This window comes from Lipotes vexillifer, unplaced genomic scaffold, assembly GCF_000442215.2.
Source record: "Lipotes vexillifer unplaced genomic scaffold, Lipotes_vexillifer_v1.1 scaffold652, whole genome shotgun sequence".
Lineage (NCBI taxonomy): Eukaryota > Metazoa > Chordata > Mammalia > Artiodactyla > Lipotidae > Lipotes > Lipotes vexillifer.
The window spans coordinates 1,953,631-1,973,847 of record NW_006779703.1 but is presented as its reverse complement, the minus strand read 5'-3'; the positions used below and the strand labels follow the sequence as shown (position 1 = coordinate 1,973,847).

The 20,217-nt window shown below is 48.3% G+C and overlaps 1 protein-coding gene across 1 annotated transcript in view; it reads right to left on the bottom strand.

Moving 5' to 3' along the window:
* Window positions 1–20,217, bottom strand: part of LOC103074314 (IQ and AAA domain-containing protein 1-like) — a gene marked incomplete at its 3' end in the record, with an annotated part of 93,537 nt that overhangs the window by 1,547 nt on the left and 71,773 nt on the right. The window contains exons 8-9 of the mRNA XM_007452917.1: window positions 18,272–18,394; window positions 6,233–6,308 (exon numbers count right to left, since the gene is read on the bottom strand). Of these exons, the coding sequence (XP_007452979.1) occupies window positions 6,233–6,308; window positions 18,272–18,394 (199 nt within the window). The remainder of the gene's footprint in view (window positions 1–6,232; window positions 6,309–18,271; window positions 18,395–20,217) is intronic.

The window sequence follows — 20,217 nt, the reverse complement described above, 5'->3', positions numbered from 1 at the left end:
GGGGGGGGGGGGCGGGGGGGGATCTCCCAGGGGAAAAAGACTTGCCAGTTTGGGAAATGAGATCTCTTCCCTGAATTTGTGTTAGAATGTGATGGAAAATTTCTGGAACCAAACCTGCAACCACCACTCCGCTGGGCCACTTTGCCTGGAACACATCCCTGGAGCACGGATGCCGTGCAACTCGGGGAGGCAACCGAGGGCCACGGGGCCCCAGGCAGGGGTTTCCCCACCTCCGTCTGACAACGGCTATGGCTTGGGAAGAAAGGGGGTCGTGTGGAGCCTGGATGGCAGGCGGTGAACGATGGGATGGAAGTTTCTCAAGCACAGCTTCTCCTACGAGCACCGCACAGAATCCTGGGACTAGCCAGGACTGTGTCCCCCGACACAGCTCACTAAGAAGGGTGGCATTAGAGGACAAGCCATAGAGGACAGTCATGGTCACAGGCAGAAACATATGTCTGGGCGCACAGAGCAGGAGGTGTCAACTGTGAAGGCGGACAGCAGAAAAGATTCTTGGAGAGTCAAGTGGGCAAACAGATGAGAGAGGAGGGTGGAATCTCCAGGTAAATCATGGAGGCCGGGGATGAGCAGAAGCGAGAAAGGAAAGGAGAAGGGATGGCACGCGGTGTGAGCCAGGAATGGCTGCAGATCCTGGGGAGATGGAGCAAAAGGCCGACGAGATGCAGATGCACAAGAACGGGCGACTGGGCGAGGGCATCGCCCGAGGGCTCCAGCCAGGCAGCAGCCCCGGCAGGTGGGTCCCCCATGCTACCGCTTTCCAGCTGCTGGTCTTACAGTCTTCCCTTTCCTTGTCAACAGTCTCCACCTCGCGAAGGGCGAGGAACCAGGCAGGACAGTGGCTACTCTAAAACCACTTGTGCCCAGAGAGAAAGTGGAAGTGAGGAGGCGGAGGACCACTGGGAGTGTCCCCTTAGCGGCGTCCGAGTCAGGACCACACAGGACGCAAGGGAGGCAGGACAGGATGTGGCTGTACAGCTCCAGTTTTCCCAAAGTGTGGGTTGGCTCCACAAGCCACAGGCTGGAGACCCTGACGCTGCTCCCAGAGGCTGGCACGGAGATCTCTGGAAGCGAGAGGGGGCATCACAAGGTGATGGCCACACACAGGTCAGGCCTGGCTCACTTCCTGGACAGTTAGCTGGGCAGAGGGGTCGGCCTGTCTGGATTCCAGGCCCGGCGAGGGCTCTTAGGCTCACCAGCCTCCCACCAGCCAACCAAGGGCAGTGCGGCCTGGATGGGGCCAGTCCTTGGCTGGTCATAGTCTGTGCCAGGAAGATAGCAAGGAGAAACCGACGGGTGATGCAAAGTTTCAGGGGCAGATTTTTGAAAATGAGGATGATGAAAGTACCCAAACCTTTTCTAGGGTGGCTAGTGTGGATTTATAAGAAATCGACAAGAAACTCATCACAGAGGGGGTAAAATTTTCATAGAATTGATTCACCCTCATGTCCTTCCCACGCAGGGTGGCCACGTGAGAGGTGGCCCAGCCGCTAGGGCTCAGACGATGGGACGGGATGATACGGCAGGAGAGGTTTGGGGGTGTGCCTCCTGTACGCCTGAGGGGGACCTCAGTTTCTGCTCTGGCCTGAGTGCCTGTGTCCCCCCCCCCCCCCCCCCCCCGGCCCCCCCTGCCATACATTCACATCCATACCCTCTGATGCAACGTCTTCTGTACGGTTACATTGTATGTTTGTTGAAAAAAGCAGGTTACACATCTGTATGCAAAAGCTGCACTTAAAAGACTAGACACCAAAAGGACAAGAGTGGTTATTGAGGGTTGGTAGGATTTTGAATAATTTTTCTCATCTGCATGTCCTGATACTACTTACCTATGCAATAAAAAGAAAAGAAATACAATTTAATTTCCACATTCTAAAGAGGGAAAATTTATTTTTGCGTCGCGGTTGCGCCCCCCCCCCCCCCCACTCCCCGAGAAGGGGGATTTTGCAGTGAGCTTGGAAGGTGTGAGTACACAAAGGCGAGGCTGGCTCACAGGCTTGAAGGCAACTGCCCCTTCTCTGTATGTTTTCTGAAATTTACATAAGCTTAGACTGTGGAAAACTTTGAAATGCAGGCATAATATAATGCTTCTTTTTTAATGGGTTTAAAATTGTAAGCTCTCCCCCTTGAAAATACTATAACTGTGTTAAAACGTGCTATTCACTAATAACAACTCTTTTCTAGCAGATTTCCCCCTTGGATGATGACTAAATCTCCCTCCCACAGCAAAATCCATCTGTTGCATTAAGATCTTTTAGAGCAAAACTGCTTTGTTATTTAAAGGAAGCTACACTGCTTTTTCACGGGATTGACTTACTAAGATTGGGAAGCAATACGTTTCAAAATGAAAGGAACACAGAATATTCAACAGAAAGGAAAAAGCAAGATGTGATTATTTATGTAAAAGCAGTGGCACCTTGTGACATTCCCATTTCTGGAGCTGTAACTATATTTTACAAATAAAGCAGCTCGTAGCAGCCTTTCCTGGTTTCACCTCTAGTTCATGCAAATGGACCTAGTTTTCCACTGCAACTTTGTTTTTCTAATGACACTTTTGCACAGGGCCCTTCTCAATCCCTTCAAGAATTTCATGGATATTTCTAAATGCAGGAAGCTGTTCATGGCTCTCAAAGGAAAACAACTGCCCCGCTCTTTCCTACAGCAGAGAATGAGCTTTTATCCCAGAATTGGGAAAGCGGGAGCTGCGGGAGCTGTGGCAGTTTTTGCACGTTGAGGGGTGACCAAGGAGGAGGCTTAATCTCAGTGATTAAAATGCTAATGTTTCGTCTGAGAAGGAAAACCGTTGATTTTTATGAAAAGAATTCTCAGATGAAAACATTTATTAATTTCTGTAAGTTACCGAAGACCTGACAGATAACTCATCAAATGCCCCAACAGCCGACTAGGAAAATCACACCTCATGTTTCCTGCTCCGGAGTGGCTTGTGTTTTCTTAGTCTTGATGGAAACAGATATTACACACCAGGTGTGGGTCGTTTCAAGAGCTTTGCTGGGTGGGTCTGCAGGCTTCCCATGGGAACAGTAGATGTCCCCCCAGTTAATTACTGTTTTTATCAAAATAATGCATGCACCTTATTTTAAAGTCAGAGTATTGAAAAGATTATAATAAAAAAACTCTGCCTTCCAGTTACACTGTCCAGTGGCATTTATTCCCACATTCATTCATTCAGAAATGCATTGACTAGATTCAGATTTATTCATAAATCTGATCTATTTGTAAATTATGAAATTCATGCCCTGCCCTCATGGCCCTGGCGCCCCCCTCCCACCCCCTGCGGGGAGACAGCAAACACACACATGGAAGTCAGAGGAAGGTGAGTAAAGTGGGGTCAGGGGCGGGCACAGGTGAGGCGGGAGAAGGCCTGAAGGGAAAAGCATTCCAGGCAAGGGGAACAGAAAGCACGACAGCCCTGAGGGGGGGGGGGCCAGGGGAGGGGGGCGTGAAGTGATCTAGCTTCACGTGGGCTCTTTTGGTTGTTTGTTCCTCTCCCAATGTCTAGATAATACGCGTATGCTGCTGCTTCTTGATGCATCAATTTTAGACACGGGCTCCTGACTCCTTGTTAAGGTAGGTGACAGTTTTGCTCTTCCCCACTTTTCTTTCTTTCTGCATTTGCAGTTACATCAGAGGCCAAGGGAGCCAGGCCTTCCAAATCCCAAGTGCGAGTGCACTGAGATGTACCTGGCACCTAAGACTCCCCACCGGCAGCCCCTCTCAGGACACCCAGTAGGACAGGCTCCACCAAAATGAGGGAGTAACAGGAAAATGAAGGGGTGACAGTCAGGGAAGTCAAAGGAAGCCCCAAGGAGGACAGCTGGCAGGGCTGCGGAGGGGAGGTGTTCAGAAGAATAGTAGCCGGCCAATTACCTAACGTGTTGAAAGCCTGGAAAATTATCTCAAAGGCTGGTGATAGATATGCCGAATAGGAAACGAAAGACAGTGTGTACAGACCAATACATGAAGTCACGTGAAGTGGTGTCTTCACAAATGGCAGCTGTTGTCTGGGACCCAGCCCTGAGTTCCGGGGGCACCACAGCCAGGCCTGTGACTTACTGCGATTCCTAGCTGGGTCCCTTGGAGGCGGCTGAGGCCAGCCTAACAAGCCATCCAACTTGTGCCACTGTCCCCACCCATCTACCGCCACAGCACCTGGTGTGTTGTGAGCCTGCTGACGGCATGTGCCAGCTTTGTAGCTCCAGGCTAGCATTGCACCTGCACATTGGAGTCAATCAATGTTTGTTGAGTGAATATGTAAGTGAATGGATGCTTTGATAGTGATTGCTTGGCACCATTGTTTGTTAAAGAGTTGCTATTATCTTGGTGGGAATGTAAGTTGGTGCAGTCACTGTGGAGAACAGCATGGAGGTTCCTCAGAAAACTAAAAAACAGAGTTGCCATATGATCCTGAAATCCCACTCCTGGGCATATATCCGGACAAAACTGTAATTTGAAAAGATACTTGCACCCCAGTGTTCATTGCAGCACTATTTACAATAGCCAAGACATGGAAACAAATTAGATATCCATCGACAGAGCAACGGATAAAGAAGATGTGGTACATATATACAATGGAATACTACTCAGCCATAAAAAAAGAATGCAGTGATGCCATTTGCAGCTACCTGGATGGACCTAGAGATTATCATACTGAGTCAAGTAGTCAGAAAGAGAAAGACAAATACCATATGATATCACTTATGGGTGGAATCTAAAATATGACACAAATGAACTAATCTTTGAAAGAGAAACAGACTCACAGACATAGAGAACAGACTTGTGGCTGCCAAGGGGGTGGCGGGGATGGGGGAGGGTTGGAGTGGGAGTTTGGGGTCAGCAGATGCAAACTATGTAGAATGGATACACAACAAGGTCCTACTGTATATAGCACAGGGAACTATATTCAATATCCTGTAATAAACCATAATGGAAAAGAAAAAGGTTGATGTTCTCAAACATGAATGATGGCAGGTCTTCTATCAGTAGAACTGACAGAAGATCAGAACTGCTGATGGTGGGTAAGTGATGTTTACCGCTCCTGGTTGTTATAAAGGTAAGTAAGATGGGAACGAAAACACAAAGCCTTCTGCGTCTCAGGCACCTGATCAGTGTTAATTTACCCTTTGACCTCCTTCCTCCCCAATTAAAGCAGTCGCTAAATCCTGCTGGGGTCATCCTATCCCTGTGCTTCTGCCTTCGTTCAGCATCTCAGGTAGAGTGGGACCCTTGCCACTAGTGGTAAGTGAAAGAATTTCAGGAGGTACATGGACATTCTTTTTTCTTTTTCTTTTTTTGGCCACGCTGCATGGCATGCGGGACGTTAGTTCCCTGACCAGGGACTGAACCCGCTCCCCTTGCAGTGGAAGTGTGGAGTCTTAACCACTGGATTGCTGGGGGGAAGTCCATGGACATTCTTATTTTATAGAACCGGCATATCAAACCTGCAACGACCTTTGATATAGTTGCTGAGGATGAGGCTCAATTAATTGGGGTAAAAACCGTGCGTCAATTAAAAGTAGATATTAAGTAAATAATAGTAGCGGTGCTGTCCACCTAAGACCAGAATTAGGAATGAGGCACGCACGTGACTGGAGTATGGAAACATTCTACTTATTGCATTTTTCAGGAACTTCCAAACACTGATGGCCAGGGTCACCTTGGCAGGTCATTCTGTGTTGGGATTTGTTGCGAGGGTGGAATGGAACCACAGGATTTGGGTAACCATTCCAGTAAAGTATAATGAGAGTATCTCAAAGACCAATTCATACGCTTGCCGAATGAGCCAGATTATACTCTGCTAAGTATGCTGAACATGGGAGAAAAGATTTAGGTGTCAGTGTTCAGGCACGAGTCTTAGTCTAGTAGGATTAAAACATTTTACCGTACATACGGCTTTGATTTTCTTAATTTAAACAACCCAGGGAAAATCCTTCCCTTTCATTCCTAGCAAGAGAAGGTTCAGCTGAAATCTCAAGGGTTTAAAACAGAACAGGGGTTTAGATTATGTTCTCATCTTGCTCTCTTACCAGTTATATGCCTTGAAGCCACCCAAAGGAATTTTAAAAGAGAGACGGACAGAAGGTCTTGGCTGTGAATTGCATGTTTGCAGCCTCTCGTGATTGGGCACCAAATTCTGCCCAACAGAGGCTGAGGCTGCACTGGGTGGACAGGAGCACACCTATTCTGCTAAACTGACCTTTGTATACGTTATTTCCTTCTTGCATCATATGAAGGAAAACACTCGGTGACATTTGCCAGCCGTCACCTTCGTCCTGTGAAAGCAGAATAATACACTTGTTAATCACAGGCAGAGTTTACCTGTCGTCATCAGACAGTAAGAGGCACGTACATCGTGGCTGCTGTGACTATAGAAAAGCACGTAGACTCTTTTCTGGTTTGTGGGGTGAAGGTCCAGCCCCTCGTCTGCCCACCTGGGCAGTTTCCCTGCTGACCAGTCTGAGCAGGGAGTGCTGTGTCCACCGACCAGGGCGGGGATGGTCTGGAGACTTGGCTCTAACTTCAGGCTCCCTGGGGTACCCCACCCCGAGTTTGGTCCTGTCCTTTGATGCTCTGCTCCTTCCTTGCTCTGAAAGCTGATGCCCACCCAAGTCCTGCCACCTCCTTCGCCACGTTCCCGTGACCCAGGTTTGCTGCTGCTCTCCGTCTGTGTTCTGCTCCACCACTTGTCAGGTGGTGGTTTGTAGGAGCACCCGGGCTGCTCCTTTCTTGGCTTGCCTGTCCCCTCCCTGGGCCAGGAAGCCAGTCCTGAGCCCCAGCCTGAGCTGGAGGTCCTGCCAGCCTCCCTGCCCCGGGCCCCCGCTGCAGAGAGAGCCCGGCTACGCCATCCTTGGTCCCGGCTGCCTCTGTGCAGCCAGATCGGAGCTGCAGGGACACCGGCCACTGCAGCTGGAGGGTCTGCCCTGACCCCCAGCAGAAGTCCCCTTCGCCCTACCCCACCAGGGCTGTTCCGCGTCGTGAAGAGCCATACCTCGCAAAGCCCCATCTGACGTTTCTGGGCAATAATGTTTGTACTGTATTGAGTCAGGTGCCCGATGACCAAAATCCTGGTTATGGTCACCCCACAAAGGGCAAAAGGAAGGATGCTGGTCTACACCATGCCTATGGGGAGTTTCCCTAAGCAATCAAAGTGCCCTCTGTACAGCATGAAGGAGGAGCGGCAGTAAGATGGTGAGCATCTCTGGTGACTCTGGGCATAGGCTGTGCCCTCGTTTCTGGGACCCCGCGCGCCACGGGCCGTGGCTCGGCAGCGCCCGTGTACCGGATCCCCGCCTACCTTTCCTCCCCTACTCCACGTGGCAGAGTCGGGAAGACACGTGGAACGAGCTCACGAGAGCGATGGGAGCTCCCAGGAGGAGGTCAGGGTGGCGGGAGGACTCTGCCTCCTGCGGGGGTGGGGTGACACGGGAGACCTGCCTGAACCACAGCTCACGGAACACGCAGGGCCTAACACAGCCTCCTCGCGAGGCCACCCGCCTTGCAGAAGCGGGGGGAGAACCTGGACCCAGAACTCCTGGGGGCTCCACGCCTATGGAGCAACTGACCCACCTTCCAGGACCCACAGGAAATCAAAGCTCACGGGGGAAGGAGCCCCACTCACTCACACAGCCCGGGACACCCAGTCATTCGGGAAGAATCAGCCCGAGAAGCACGGAGACCAGTGCTGGAAAAAGGCATGTCCTCGGACGAAACGATGCTTCGCGGACAGAAAGGGGCATCTAAAATAGCTAACGAATACTCAGAGATATTCCTCATCTCTCCCCGCCTCTCTCTCTCCGGGTATCACCAGGCATTCACGGATCTTTTGTATTTTTTAGTCAGTGCGTTGCTGACGGACGTGCTGTTTCTCTTTTGGTTTTGGATACTCAGGTCGTCCTGTATTTGGCCTCTGGGAGCCCCTATAGGTGGTGAGTGTGCGCCTTCATGGGTGGAGGTGGAGGTGGGGGAGGGAAAGCAAGGGGAGCATCGTGGAAGCGCTTTCAGCAGAGAGACCAGTCCGTGTGAGTCTGAGCTGGAAGGCCGCGTTGCCTTTGGTAACTGGAAGTTAGTAGGGCAGGGGCGTACGGAACAGGGCCAGCAGACAGACAGACAGACAGAGACAGAGACACAGAGAGGGGGCGGACTTTGGAAGGCCCATGAGCCGTGCTCCTCAGAGAGTGTGAACTTGGTCTGAGAGCAGGGCAGCCACCTGGGGGGTCTCCGCGGGAGCCTGGCATGAATGGATCTGCCTGTCGGGTCATGACTCTGGCTGGAGCACGGGCACAGGCCGGAGGGGGTCAGGGTGCCCACCTATCTCTGACCAGAATTCATTTTCCCATCTTCTTCTGTGGAAAATTCTTCTTAGGTCTGAGGCAAATATCCCCTCCTCTGTGAAGCCATCCTGGATTCTCCCAGGTCAAAAAGACTCTGCCCTTGCTCAGCAGGATCTGCTTATCCTTCCTGGCGCCTGTTTCTCTGTGCATATTATTGGCTATTTGTGTGCCTGTCTTAGCTGCTCTCTTGGGCTGTGGGCCCCATGGAGGATGATTCCGTCTTGCTGATGTCTTGTACCCCATATGGAACCAGCATCAGGGCTGTTCTCTAGGCGTTTAACGCATGTAAGTAAAAATAAGATTTATAGGTCTATTTGTACAGCTTTATTTCTATAATAAATATCAAGCTCTCAAGGGGAGTAAAACACTGTTAAGACCAGTTTTGGAAACATCTGATCCTGATTGCACAGAATGACAGTGGACGTTAGCGGTTCCCACGACTTTCCACATGGTAGTGACATAACTGACCGTCACAGGAGACACCTTTTAACCAGAGAGAAAGCACGATGGAACACGTCTGCTTTCCTTTTCAGAGATATTTCTTCCTTTGGTCAATAGTTTATTGGACATATCCTTTCCTTTGGTTGCTGTTTTAAACACTTAATATCTTTCTCATTTTGACAATTATCGGGAGAGAGAAATTCCATGAGGAGGTTTTACCCTCTCAACTCCAAAGTCCCTTTTTTTTTCTGAATCTTTCACCGTGAAGGGGTCATACAAGTACAGTTGCACCTGTCAATGGTGCCTGCCTTGAACAACATCCCTTTCTGATGGAAGCTTCTTGGGCACAACTCCCAGCTCAGCCGAGTGGCTGGAGAGTGTTCTAACCAGAGAGACGCGCCTCTCCTGGAGCAGCCTGACCCCGAGAAGCTGGACGGGGCAGCCACATTGGCTCCCTCTGCACTGGCGGGGGGACACACAGGTGACAGGCAGGCAGGGGACCCTGCCTGCAGGTGGTCCCAGCCACCATACGGCCCTCTTCAGAGAAGGGGGTGGACAGAGGAGCTGGTCCCGGTGGACCTGGGTCCTGCGACTCCCGGCTCCAGCCCACGCCTGCCAGGTCCTGAGCCCTCCACGCGCCCTGGCTCCAACTCACTGTCTGCTGACCTGAGTGCACTGGTGTTGCCACCCACTAGGCCCAGTGAGTCCCAATAAGAGACAGCATCCTAGACAGGTCCAGCCTTTGCATTCCTTCAGAAATGTTGTAAATATCACTGAAACTGACAATTTTTAGTAAGTTACCATCTATTGTGTGACATGGGTCCTTATACAACACAATTTTTTCCCTTAATCATCATCAATGAGATAGCGATACAGAGAAAAATGCAGAGGATTCCAAAAGGTTTTTCATTGTCAAATATCGTATCCTAGGTATTTGTCTTGGTGAAGTTAGGAGAGCGGGACAGAGGTAAACAGTGTGCCTGGCCACGCCCCTCCCCAAATGTTAACGTTAGGATGATTTCTAGCCTGGCCTAAAGAGGGACTCAGATGAACAGAAGCTCTGTTGAAATTTTCTATTAGCCAACGTGAGCATATGAAGTGGTCTGTGGGTGGAGGGACGGTCGGCACTTCACATTAGTGGGTAAGTGTCAAAATTCAAGGAGGGTCACAACTGTTCCGTTTTTTTTTTTTTTTTAATTTTTTCGGCCACACCACGCGGCATGTGGGATCTTAGTTCCCCAACCAGGGCTCGAACCCGTGCTCCCTGCAGTGGAAGCACTGAGTCTTAACCACTGGACCTCTTGGAAAGTCCCTGTTCCGTTTTTTATTTTTATTTTTTTTTTGTGGTACGCGGGCCTCTCACCGCTGTGGCCTCTCCCGTTGCGGAGCACAGGCCCCGGACGCGCAGGCTCAGCGGCCACGGCTCACGGGCCCAGCCGCTCCGCGGCATGTGGGATCCTCCCGGACCGGGGCACGAGCCCGTGTCCCCTGCATCGGCAGGCGGACTCTCAACCACTGCGCCACCAGGGAAGCCCCTTGTTCCGTTTTTTAAATGGAGGTATGTGTTTCAGCATATACTTATTAACATACAAGTCTAAATGTCCGACTGATCACTTGTGGCTTTCAGATTATCTGATGGTTCCCTTAGGGTCTCTGTCCTGGGGTAGGAGTGAGGCTGCTGTGACTGGGAAGAGGCTGATTACTTCCCACTGAGCTGAGAGTGAAATTATAATCCGCTTTTAGATCCAGAAGTGGAAAAAAACAGCCCAGAAGCTATCATCGTTAAAAACTGCCTTTTAAAATAAACATGTACGAAAATAATGTGACATCTCATAAAATCTGACTTGTAAAAACACTTCGTCATCTCATAACTGTTTTCAAGCTTGCATTTAGAATATGCCATCTGCCTTTTCTGCTCTCACATTCCATTGAGACTGGAGAATCAGATACTCAACCTTTTTGGCCTCTTCCCACACGAAAGATGTACAGCAGATCTGACAAAACCTACAACTTGAAGTCTAAAAATGTACAGCTATGTCCTCAATACATCTGTCCCAGTTTTCTCTGTGGATATCTAGGTTTAATTTTTGTCAGAAGGAGCTTCCTGGCTATTACTGTGGAATATACTACTTTCTCCCTCGGGCCATCCGGACCGCCAGCTTGTCTCCTTCCCCAGCCCACTCACCACCATCCAGGCTCTGTGTCCACCTCTGTAGGCCTCACAGGCCCCCTTTGCTGGGGGAGCCACTCTTACCTCTGTCCACCTGGCTGACCTCCTTGCCCTTTAAGAAGACTTAGCTCAAGCTAACACTCAGCCTTCTTGTAGCTTAACTGACATGCTCCTGCTTAGAATCCTTACCTGTATCTTGACTTCACATCTCCACAGCATGTGACAATTAACAGTTACTGGAAATAATGTATCTTAAGAAACTATATATATATATATATATATGCATAAAGAAATTTCTGGAAGGGTATATACACCAACATGTTAATGACATTAACTTTGGGTCATGGGTGCAAAGGGCAACTTCTATTTATTTTTCTCTTTCTGCTAATCAATGATTCTCTTCCCCTCTCCGTTGAACACGCGCTGCTTGAGTGACGTTATATATTGCTTGATATGCTAATGAGATGAGCCTTTGCAGGGTAGGGCCAGGCCAGCAAAGGAATCCCGGGATCCTCCCGTCTTTAGCGCTTACTTCTCCTGGAAGGAAATCTCTATGACCTTTCCAGAAAGTCACAGTTTGGGAAATCAGGGTCCAGAGAACACAGTCCACCTGAATCAGTCTGGTTCTGGTCCGGGCTACACCCAGCTGGTGCGGTGGGACAGCTGTAGCAACTGAAGCCCGAGACGGTCCCCGTGTAAGTGGGTCCTCCACCTGCCTGTTGTCTTTGCACGTACCTCGCTGTGTCCTTCTCAGCTGAGCAGTGTCACACCAGTTTCAGACTTGCTTCCTGTTATACTGAGAAGACAGAGGCCGTTTGAATACAACGGTCTCCCCTTCTCCACACTCTTCTCACTTTTTCAAATGCCTGTGTTTCTCCCGGCTTCTCCTCGGCCGCTCTTTGCTGCAGAGAAACCTTGTCTTACTCTATTCGGCATCACCTCCTGACGATTTTAAGCTCTCCCAGGCCAGGGGCACTTTTCCCTTGGTCCCGGTACATTTACAGTTCTGCCCCATCTTAAAGTCCTCTCTCGACTAAAGTCATCATGTTGCAACTTCCTGAAGGAGGTGTGTCCACCAGCTGCCCACATGTCTCAGCCAGAGTCCCCTGCCTGCCTGCCACCTGCCGCCCTTGCTCCGCTCTCCTAAAATAGTCCCAGTGATGTGCCTGTCACCACACTTTCTTTCTCAAGCTTCCTCCTTGACTTTTCTGCGGCATTTGACACCAGTGGTCCCCTCTCTTTAAAGAATCTCCTCACTCTGCCTCCATCGTGTTCTTAGTTTTCACTTCTCATGGTGAGTGGACTGAGGGGAACAGAAGGAAAATGTTCCTTTCCTCCTTCTAGAAATTCACCCGGGTGGAAAATTAAATAGGAGCGTCATCGTGCTGAATTTCTCCCTGCCGCCAGGCTGTTTCCATCTCCCTGGTTGGTTTCACCTCTTCCCCCTGCCCTCATAGATGGATGTAATCCAGATCCTCCAACATATACCCACACTGATTTTCCTAAAACCCACCCATCCTCCCGCCTTCGCTAGGGTTTCCTGCACAGGGGCAACTCCTGCAACTACACCATGTCTTGAGCCCACCTGAGTTCATGCTGAACCTCCAGCTGATTGTCGGACATCTACCTGGATGTCCCACCATCAAGGTTCGGAAGCCAGTTCCTGTTGCTCAAGACGCTTGGAAGCCACCTCAACTCCTGGTCTCCTCCAGGCTGGTCATCCTTTGCCATATCTCCTGCATCTTTTCCATGTCTTTCCATCCACCACTTCCACCCTAGGGTCCTCACCTGAGTACTTCCTCATTCCTTCAGAAATAAATACTGCACAGCTCCTGAGTTTCAAGCGTTGTTAGGAGTGCTGATCGGAGTCACATTGGAGTCCGGTCACTCTGGCTGCTGGGGGAAGAAGAGATTGCATGTGCAGGACAGGAGGTGGGGCAGCGGCCAGGAGATTTTGTTCCCCTGAGATGACTAGACGTGCGTAGACTCCTGTAGCTCTCCTGAGGTGCCACCCCCTCCGGGAAGCCTCCACCTTTTCCAATGCTTATAGAGCCTCACTCTCTTCTGAGTCTGCATTGCTTCTCTTGGCCCTTCCCTTAAACAACCCAATATGTCCTATCCGTATGCAGTGGTTTTTGAGCTTTTTAGAGGGAAGAATCCTTTGAAAACACAAAGAAAACCCATATGCCTTCTTCCCAGGAGAATGCATCTCGCATAATTCCGTACAATTTCAGGCTGTGTATCCATAGGGTCCGTGTTCCCTGGGTTAAGAGCCCCTGTCTCTATAGCCCAGAAGCCTCTCACTTCCTCATATCCCCTCTCTTACTGCACTTCAGTGGACACAGAAGATGCTCGGTATGTATATTTCCATAATGAAATCCTTGTTCCTGATAGCAGCCTCTGGAAACCCATGACACTCACTTTCCCATCTGTGTGAAGTAAGGCAAAATTTGATTTGAAATACTCTAAAATTATATAAGAACGTGGTTGGCTCCACGGTTCAATGCGGAGCACCTCCTTGGGCCAAGGGGCACTGTGGTCAGAGCGGCTGGGTGGCACTGCAGACAAACTATAGCTTTTCAAGCTAATCGTGCTGCATATGGATAGGTCCAAGGATCTTTCCAGAAGAAGTGAGCACCAAGTCAGGTCATTTTATGGCTGGAGGAAACTTACAGAAGACTCCTTAGTATTCGCGTGAGCATGTGTCATGGGCAGGACAAAACCACTGCAAGTAGCTCCAAATGGTTGAACATACGGAACATTGAAAAACAAGAAAGAGAAAAGAATTGTAGGGATGGATTACAGAGTGCTCTTTTTCTGTATTTTTGTTCCTAAAGCCAACATGAGGTCCAGAGTGAGGCAAATAAAATTATGTTGGTATTGAAAGCATATTTGCAGAGATTGCTATTGGTCTGCAGAAAACGTCCTTCTGGCACCAGCATCTCCTCTATCAAAGCCCTCGTTTAAGGGGATCTGCTTATCTGCAATCCTCAATACTTTTAGAGATGGATTTAAAACAAAAGATTTAAAAGAAAGACATCTTTTTTTCTTACTGTTGAATTTTGAGAATTCTTTATATATTCTAGATACAAATTATTTGTCAGATATATAATTTTTTTTTTTTTTTTGCGGTACACGGGCCTCTCACTGCTGTGGCCTCTCCCGTGGCGGAGCACAGGCTCCGGACGCGCAGGCTCAGCGGCCACGGCTCACGGGCCCAGCCGCTCCGCGGCACGTGGGATCTTCCCGGACCGGGGCACGAACCCGCGTCCCCTGCATCGGCAGGCGGACTCTCAACCACTGCGCCACCAGGGAAGCCCGAATTTGAAAATACTGTCTCCTAGTCTATAGCTTTGCCTTTTCAGCCTCTTTACAGGGTCTTCTCTCTGTCCATCTTCTCTCTGCAGAAGTCTCTGCCAGGCCCCCCAAGGGATCACTCATTGCCTGCTGCAGCCTTTCCAGGTTCCACACACTGCATAGCTATCCTGGCCTCCTGTCATCCATGCTCTGAAGTTGTCCTCTGGTTCTGTGGCTTGGAGATTGCCTGGAATACTGCCCCCGCCCAGCCTTCTGATCCACTCACCCTCCAGCCCCCTCCCAACAGCTACTCCCTGGACATTTACGATCCTTTGCAAATGCATCCCAGTTCAGCTCCCCCTCTACCCAGTTCAGCTCCCCCCTCTGTCCAGTGCCACTTCTCTCCCTCCCTCCCTTGCAGGTGATGTTCCCCAAAATCCACCTGCACGTTCTCCATCTCAGTGTTTCCAGGGAACCCATAGACCACCTATTGCCCTACTGATCTGCCTGCACCTGTAAAATTCTAATTTGTTCCAGAAAAAAAAAAAACCAAACAAACCCAAAAGACAGCTCACTTGATACAGATAATTTTTAAAACCCTCCTCCACCCGGCAAGATAATTTTGAAGCAATGCCTAAGAAAAGGGACAACTGGAAGAATTTCAATTTTACTCTAAGCATCTCGTCCTCTAAATATGCACGAGTGAGTCTGACACTTGCAAATTAAAATTCACTGTTAGTGAAGCTTGTTCCATAAAAATCTGAAACTATCTGCTACACAATCTGTTCTGAGGGCATCCTCAGAACATGAGGTCTTTGTTGAGTGATAGTGTTTTATTAACTAGCTATTAAATAGTCACTTAATGATGAATGGCTTTGGACAAAAAAGCAAAGTCTGAGCACATCTGCATTTCTGAATTAGTTTGCAAATAGTGGGGAAAATCTTTCAGAATTACTTAGAAATGAATTTATATGAAAAGTACAGGTCTACACAGCGACAATGTGATTATTAAAATGTGAAGTGTTAACCTCTACGAAAACTTGATACAATTAAACGATGTTGGTATGTTTCTTATAGATCAGATTACCTTTTCCATTGACTTTTAAAGTCTTATTCTAAAATCATTCCTAAAGAATCAGGAAGCATTCCTGAGACCAGCTATTCAGATCCTTGTGTGGAAATTAGTATTTTGACCTGTAGAAAAAGACGTCTATTATTCATCCTGGTTAGAGGGTAAGGCAGGAAACAGAGGAAATGAGTTTTGTTTAACTTGCAGATACTGACTCACCCCTAACTCTAACCCCTAACCACAATAGCAGAGCTGTATGGTTATTCTTTGAGTATTTTTATAACACTTGGTCATCTCTCAGTTGCCAGCCCCATATATATAGTCAGAAAACTTGGGAAAGACCTCATATAAAAACATCTGAATATTTCAACTAATCTCCATAAAGGGAAAATAGACCCTTTTAAAAATATCACAAAGGTAACAAGGCTGAAAGCTTTGTAAGTCCATGAGACAGAGCAAACAGCTGGTCCCTTGGGTGGGGTTCCCTGGAGACACTGAGACGGAGAACATGCAGGTGGTTTGTTGGGAATATCACCCGTAAGGGAGGGAGGGAGAGAAATGGCACTGGACAGAGGGGGGAGCTGAATTGGGCAGAGGGGGAGCTGAATTGGGTAGAAGGGGAGCTGAGCTGGACAGAGGGGGAGCTGAACTGGGTAGAGGGGGAGCTGAACTGGACAGAGGGGGAGCTGAACTGGGTAGAGGGGGAGCTGAATTGGGCAGAGGGGGAGCTGAACTGGGTAGAGGGGGAGCTGAACTGGGATGCAATTGCAAGAGAGTGGTAGCTGATCCCACAGGGAGCCCAGGAGCTAGGAGAACACTTCAGAGTTGTCCTGGGAGGTGAGGGGCTGGGTCTTTGTACCCTGATGTGACTATCTTTTTTATTTTCCTAAGATGATGCAATTTCTTCATTTCATTTCATTTATTTATTTATTTGTTTATTTATTTATTCATTTATTTTTGGCTGCACTGTGCAGGCCTGCGGGATCTCAGTTCCCCAACCAGGGGTTGAACCCGTGCCCCCTGCAGTGGAAGCGCAGACTCTTAACCACTGGACCGCCAGGGAAGCCCCTAGTGTGACTCCTTGAAGGCCCGTGCCCCGTGGCGGCGGCTCACTTCACTTGAAGCACCCCCCCAGACCCTGAACAGTTCCTGGGGAGGGACTAAGTGTGAGGGGTCAGCACCACATCCTGGGTAGCTGGGGATTGAGCCCCTTGGTCCTGAAGGGGGCATCAGAGGGGCACCATTCAGCATCCACTACAGTGGAGTGGGCTGTTCTCAAAATGAGTGGGGAGGGTTCTCTCTTCTTTTGTCCGCACAGCAAAACAATGGAACACAATTAGAGAGGGCAGGACCGCAGGGGCAGGTGCTTGATTTCCGCATATCACCTTGCAGGCGTGACCACTGGAAAGGGACCCTCGCCTGCAGTGTCGGCCTCAATCAAGCCAAAGGATTTGAAACAAGAGGCTGGCTTTTATCACTCGCATTTTCGTGGACTTTGGGTATTGACATTTTATATTCACCATCACCTCCTCTCCCTTGCTCACAACTTCTGCCTCCTTGGTCCAATCACTCCTTGACTACATAGCCCGTCCAATTTCTCTCTCACTGTGATGCACCAAAAGTCCCACATGCATCTACCAGACCCCAGTGAGTTGCTTCTCCCACAGAGAAATTTGAGAGTCTGCGCGTCAGTGGGCATCCTCAGAACATGAGGATCATGGCCACGGCTACTCGAGCTAGAGCTGGGCCTCTGCTTCTGGACAGTCACAGAGGGACACAACCTTTCGGGATCTGCCCTGATTCAGATCAGGGTTTTGGTCAGCTGTGCAGCAGTGTCTGTCTGGGCCCACAGCCGCTACAGTGAACACATTCACGTTTTCAGACGACGCTAGCTTTCAGCCTGAATTCTATTTCCCAAAGAAGGAGTTTATGCAGAGAGAACCACCACCCTGGCAGTGGTCTCTCCACGTGTTTGAGGGTGAAAACCCCTCCGATCGCACCCAGGACAGAAGCACCCCCCCCTGCCCGCCCACCACCCAGCAACCCCATTGCACAGGGCATGCCCGGCCCGCAGTGACTCTGAACTCTGCTTTCCTTTGGGTAGTAAGAAACAAGTCCTGTTAAAACAGGTCCAAGATGTCGACGTGAAGTGATAAATTGAAATGAACACACTTTGGTGAAAGCAGACACAATTATTTTGACTTTGTAGTGGTCACTTAGTTTGCCAAGAACTGTTCTTTATCTCTACCCTTGCGAAAAGATGAGTGGAATCATTTATCTTGAAGAATGAAAATTCAAAGCTATCACATTTGTGAATAATGTAAAGTATCTGAGTTGTTGAAACCACTCCTTATCCTAATAGGTATTTATGAGTCATAGAAAAGATGGCAACTGTTGACCAACATGAAAAAAAAAATGAAGATGTGGCACATATATACAATGGAATATTACTCAGCCATAAAAAGGAACAAAATTGGGTCATTTGTAGAGATGTGGATGGACCCAGAAGTTGTCATACAGAGTGAAGTAAGTCAGAAAGAGAAAAACAAGTATCGTATATCAATGCACAAATGTGGAATCTAGAAAAACGGCACAGATGAACTGGTTTGCAGGGCAGAAATAGAGACACAGATGCAGAGGGCACACGTATGGACACCAAGGGGGGAAAGTGGTGGTGGGTGGTGGTGGTGGGATGAATTGGGAGACTGGGATTGACATATATACACGAATATGTATAAAATAAATAACAAATAAGAAAAAAAAAGTGTCAGCTTTCATAAAAAAAAAAAGAAGAAAAAAAAGAAAAACAGCTGGTAGATAGCATGGTTCCCAAGGAAACGAGTGACGACAGTCTCAACAAATTTGAGATTATTCCACGGATTCAAAGCAAAAAAGCAAAAAATTTCTCAAATTCCAAATACCTTTTACCTTATTTTTTTCCTTTCTTTCTTTCTTCTCCTTTCCTTTTTTGCCTTTTTTGGGTTTCTCTTCCTTTTTCTTCTTTTTGTCTTTTTCCTCCTCTTCTTGGCTTGCAATAATATCCTCAATAACCTGGTAAAAAAAAAATCATTGTGGCATCTTCATAGAGTTGGATCGAGATGAGGACTATTTTTCCTGTCTGGAAGGACGTATTTGTGCAGTGTCCCTCCCCTGCCCTGCTCTGGGCCCACAGACCGAGCCCTCCTAGCAGCATTGGTCTCCCTCCTGCCATCTGCCTTTAGCTGGATTCATCAGCGGAGGCAGCAGTGGGATCTTGGAGGGCAGATAGAGAGAGAGGGTGGACATTTCTGAACCTATTCCCTGTGGGTTCAGAGCTGCTCTGGCTCCCAGGGGTTCCACGAACACCAGGAGAGGTCTTGGCTCCGTCAGCATCTCAGCCGCAGCTGAAGCGCCAGGCCCACGCACACCTCTTCCCCAGATCCCAGCCAAGAACTCCTGCTGTTTCCTGCTTGGACTCCATATATGATCATTGCATCTCTCCTCAGAGTTGGTGTCTTTCACCTGTGATTTAATTTGTATTTCCTACGAAAATCCATTTGTTCTCCTAAAATTTAAAATATTGGTTAAAAAATACCTGGTTCACATAGGATTAGCGTCACCGGAGAATTAGTGGAAGTCTGTAAAAAGCTATATAATTCCATTCAATACAGCAGGTATTTACTGAGCTCTCTCCCACTGTGAATTCTGGGAGGTAGGATGGTGACCGTGATGGGACACATAGCCTGTTTGACCCTCGGGCTCTGCTCATCACTGGTCATGTGACTGAGACAAGCAGGATAACCTCTCTGAGCCTCAGTTTCCTCAGCTTTAGAATGAAGTCAACACTTCCATCCACAGCACTAATGATCGTCAGGCATGGCTTTAAGAGTTTCACAAAGACGAGCTCAGTTACTGCCAAGCATAGCCCACGGGTGGAAGCTGTTAGCGACCTGTTTTATCGATGAGGGAAATGGGGCACAGAGCGTTCAGTCACACAGTCAACACACACAGCTAGCAAGTGGCTTGAGCCGGGATTCAAACAGGTGCTAACCAGGATGACCTGCATAATGTAGAAAGTAAAGAGGCAAGATGCTGAATGATAACTCTAAATTTATCCTTCATTGTGAAATGCATCTAGTGAAACAAAAAAATGATACTTGACGATTACGGTTTCAGGATACATACATACATAGTCAAAGTGTAAGAAATGTAAGGGAATGATAAACACCAAATTCAGCACAGTGGTTACTTCTGGAGAGCAAGGTATGCACTTAAAAAAAAGGGCTAATATCATTTCACCCCTAGTGTGTTGTACTAAACCATCCTCCTGGGATCAAGCCTACTCTGATTATGCCTTACTGTGATTTACTAAAATGCTGAAGTTTATTTTCTAGTATTGTATTTTTGAATTTATAGCTATGTTGTTTTTAGGAGCTTACTTCATACCTTTAAGAGGGTTCAAAACAGCTTTATCATGAACAAAGCAGACTATTCAGGCACCATCTGGACTTAAAAAAAAAAAAAACTATAGTCATGTGTCTAACTCCACACCATCCTGAGGCTCACCCATCCCCTAGGCTCTAATGAAGATTTTGCAGGGGCGGGGGGCGCTCAGCGAGGGGGAGTTGAGGTGACGTATATGTTATGCACATTATTTGGTAATAAAAAGGGTGTCTTTAGATAGGATTAAAAGTCCCTTGTTATCAGAATAGCGATGTTTTCCTTGGGGATCAGGCTCACCTCCACTCATAGAACCAAACTGTGGCTGCCAGGCCTTTTATGCTCTGGTGCACTTATGGAAAATGGACATGTTTTGGTTCTCGGAAGTTTGGAAACTTTCAGAAACTTGAATATATATATATATATATATATATATATATATATATATATATATA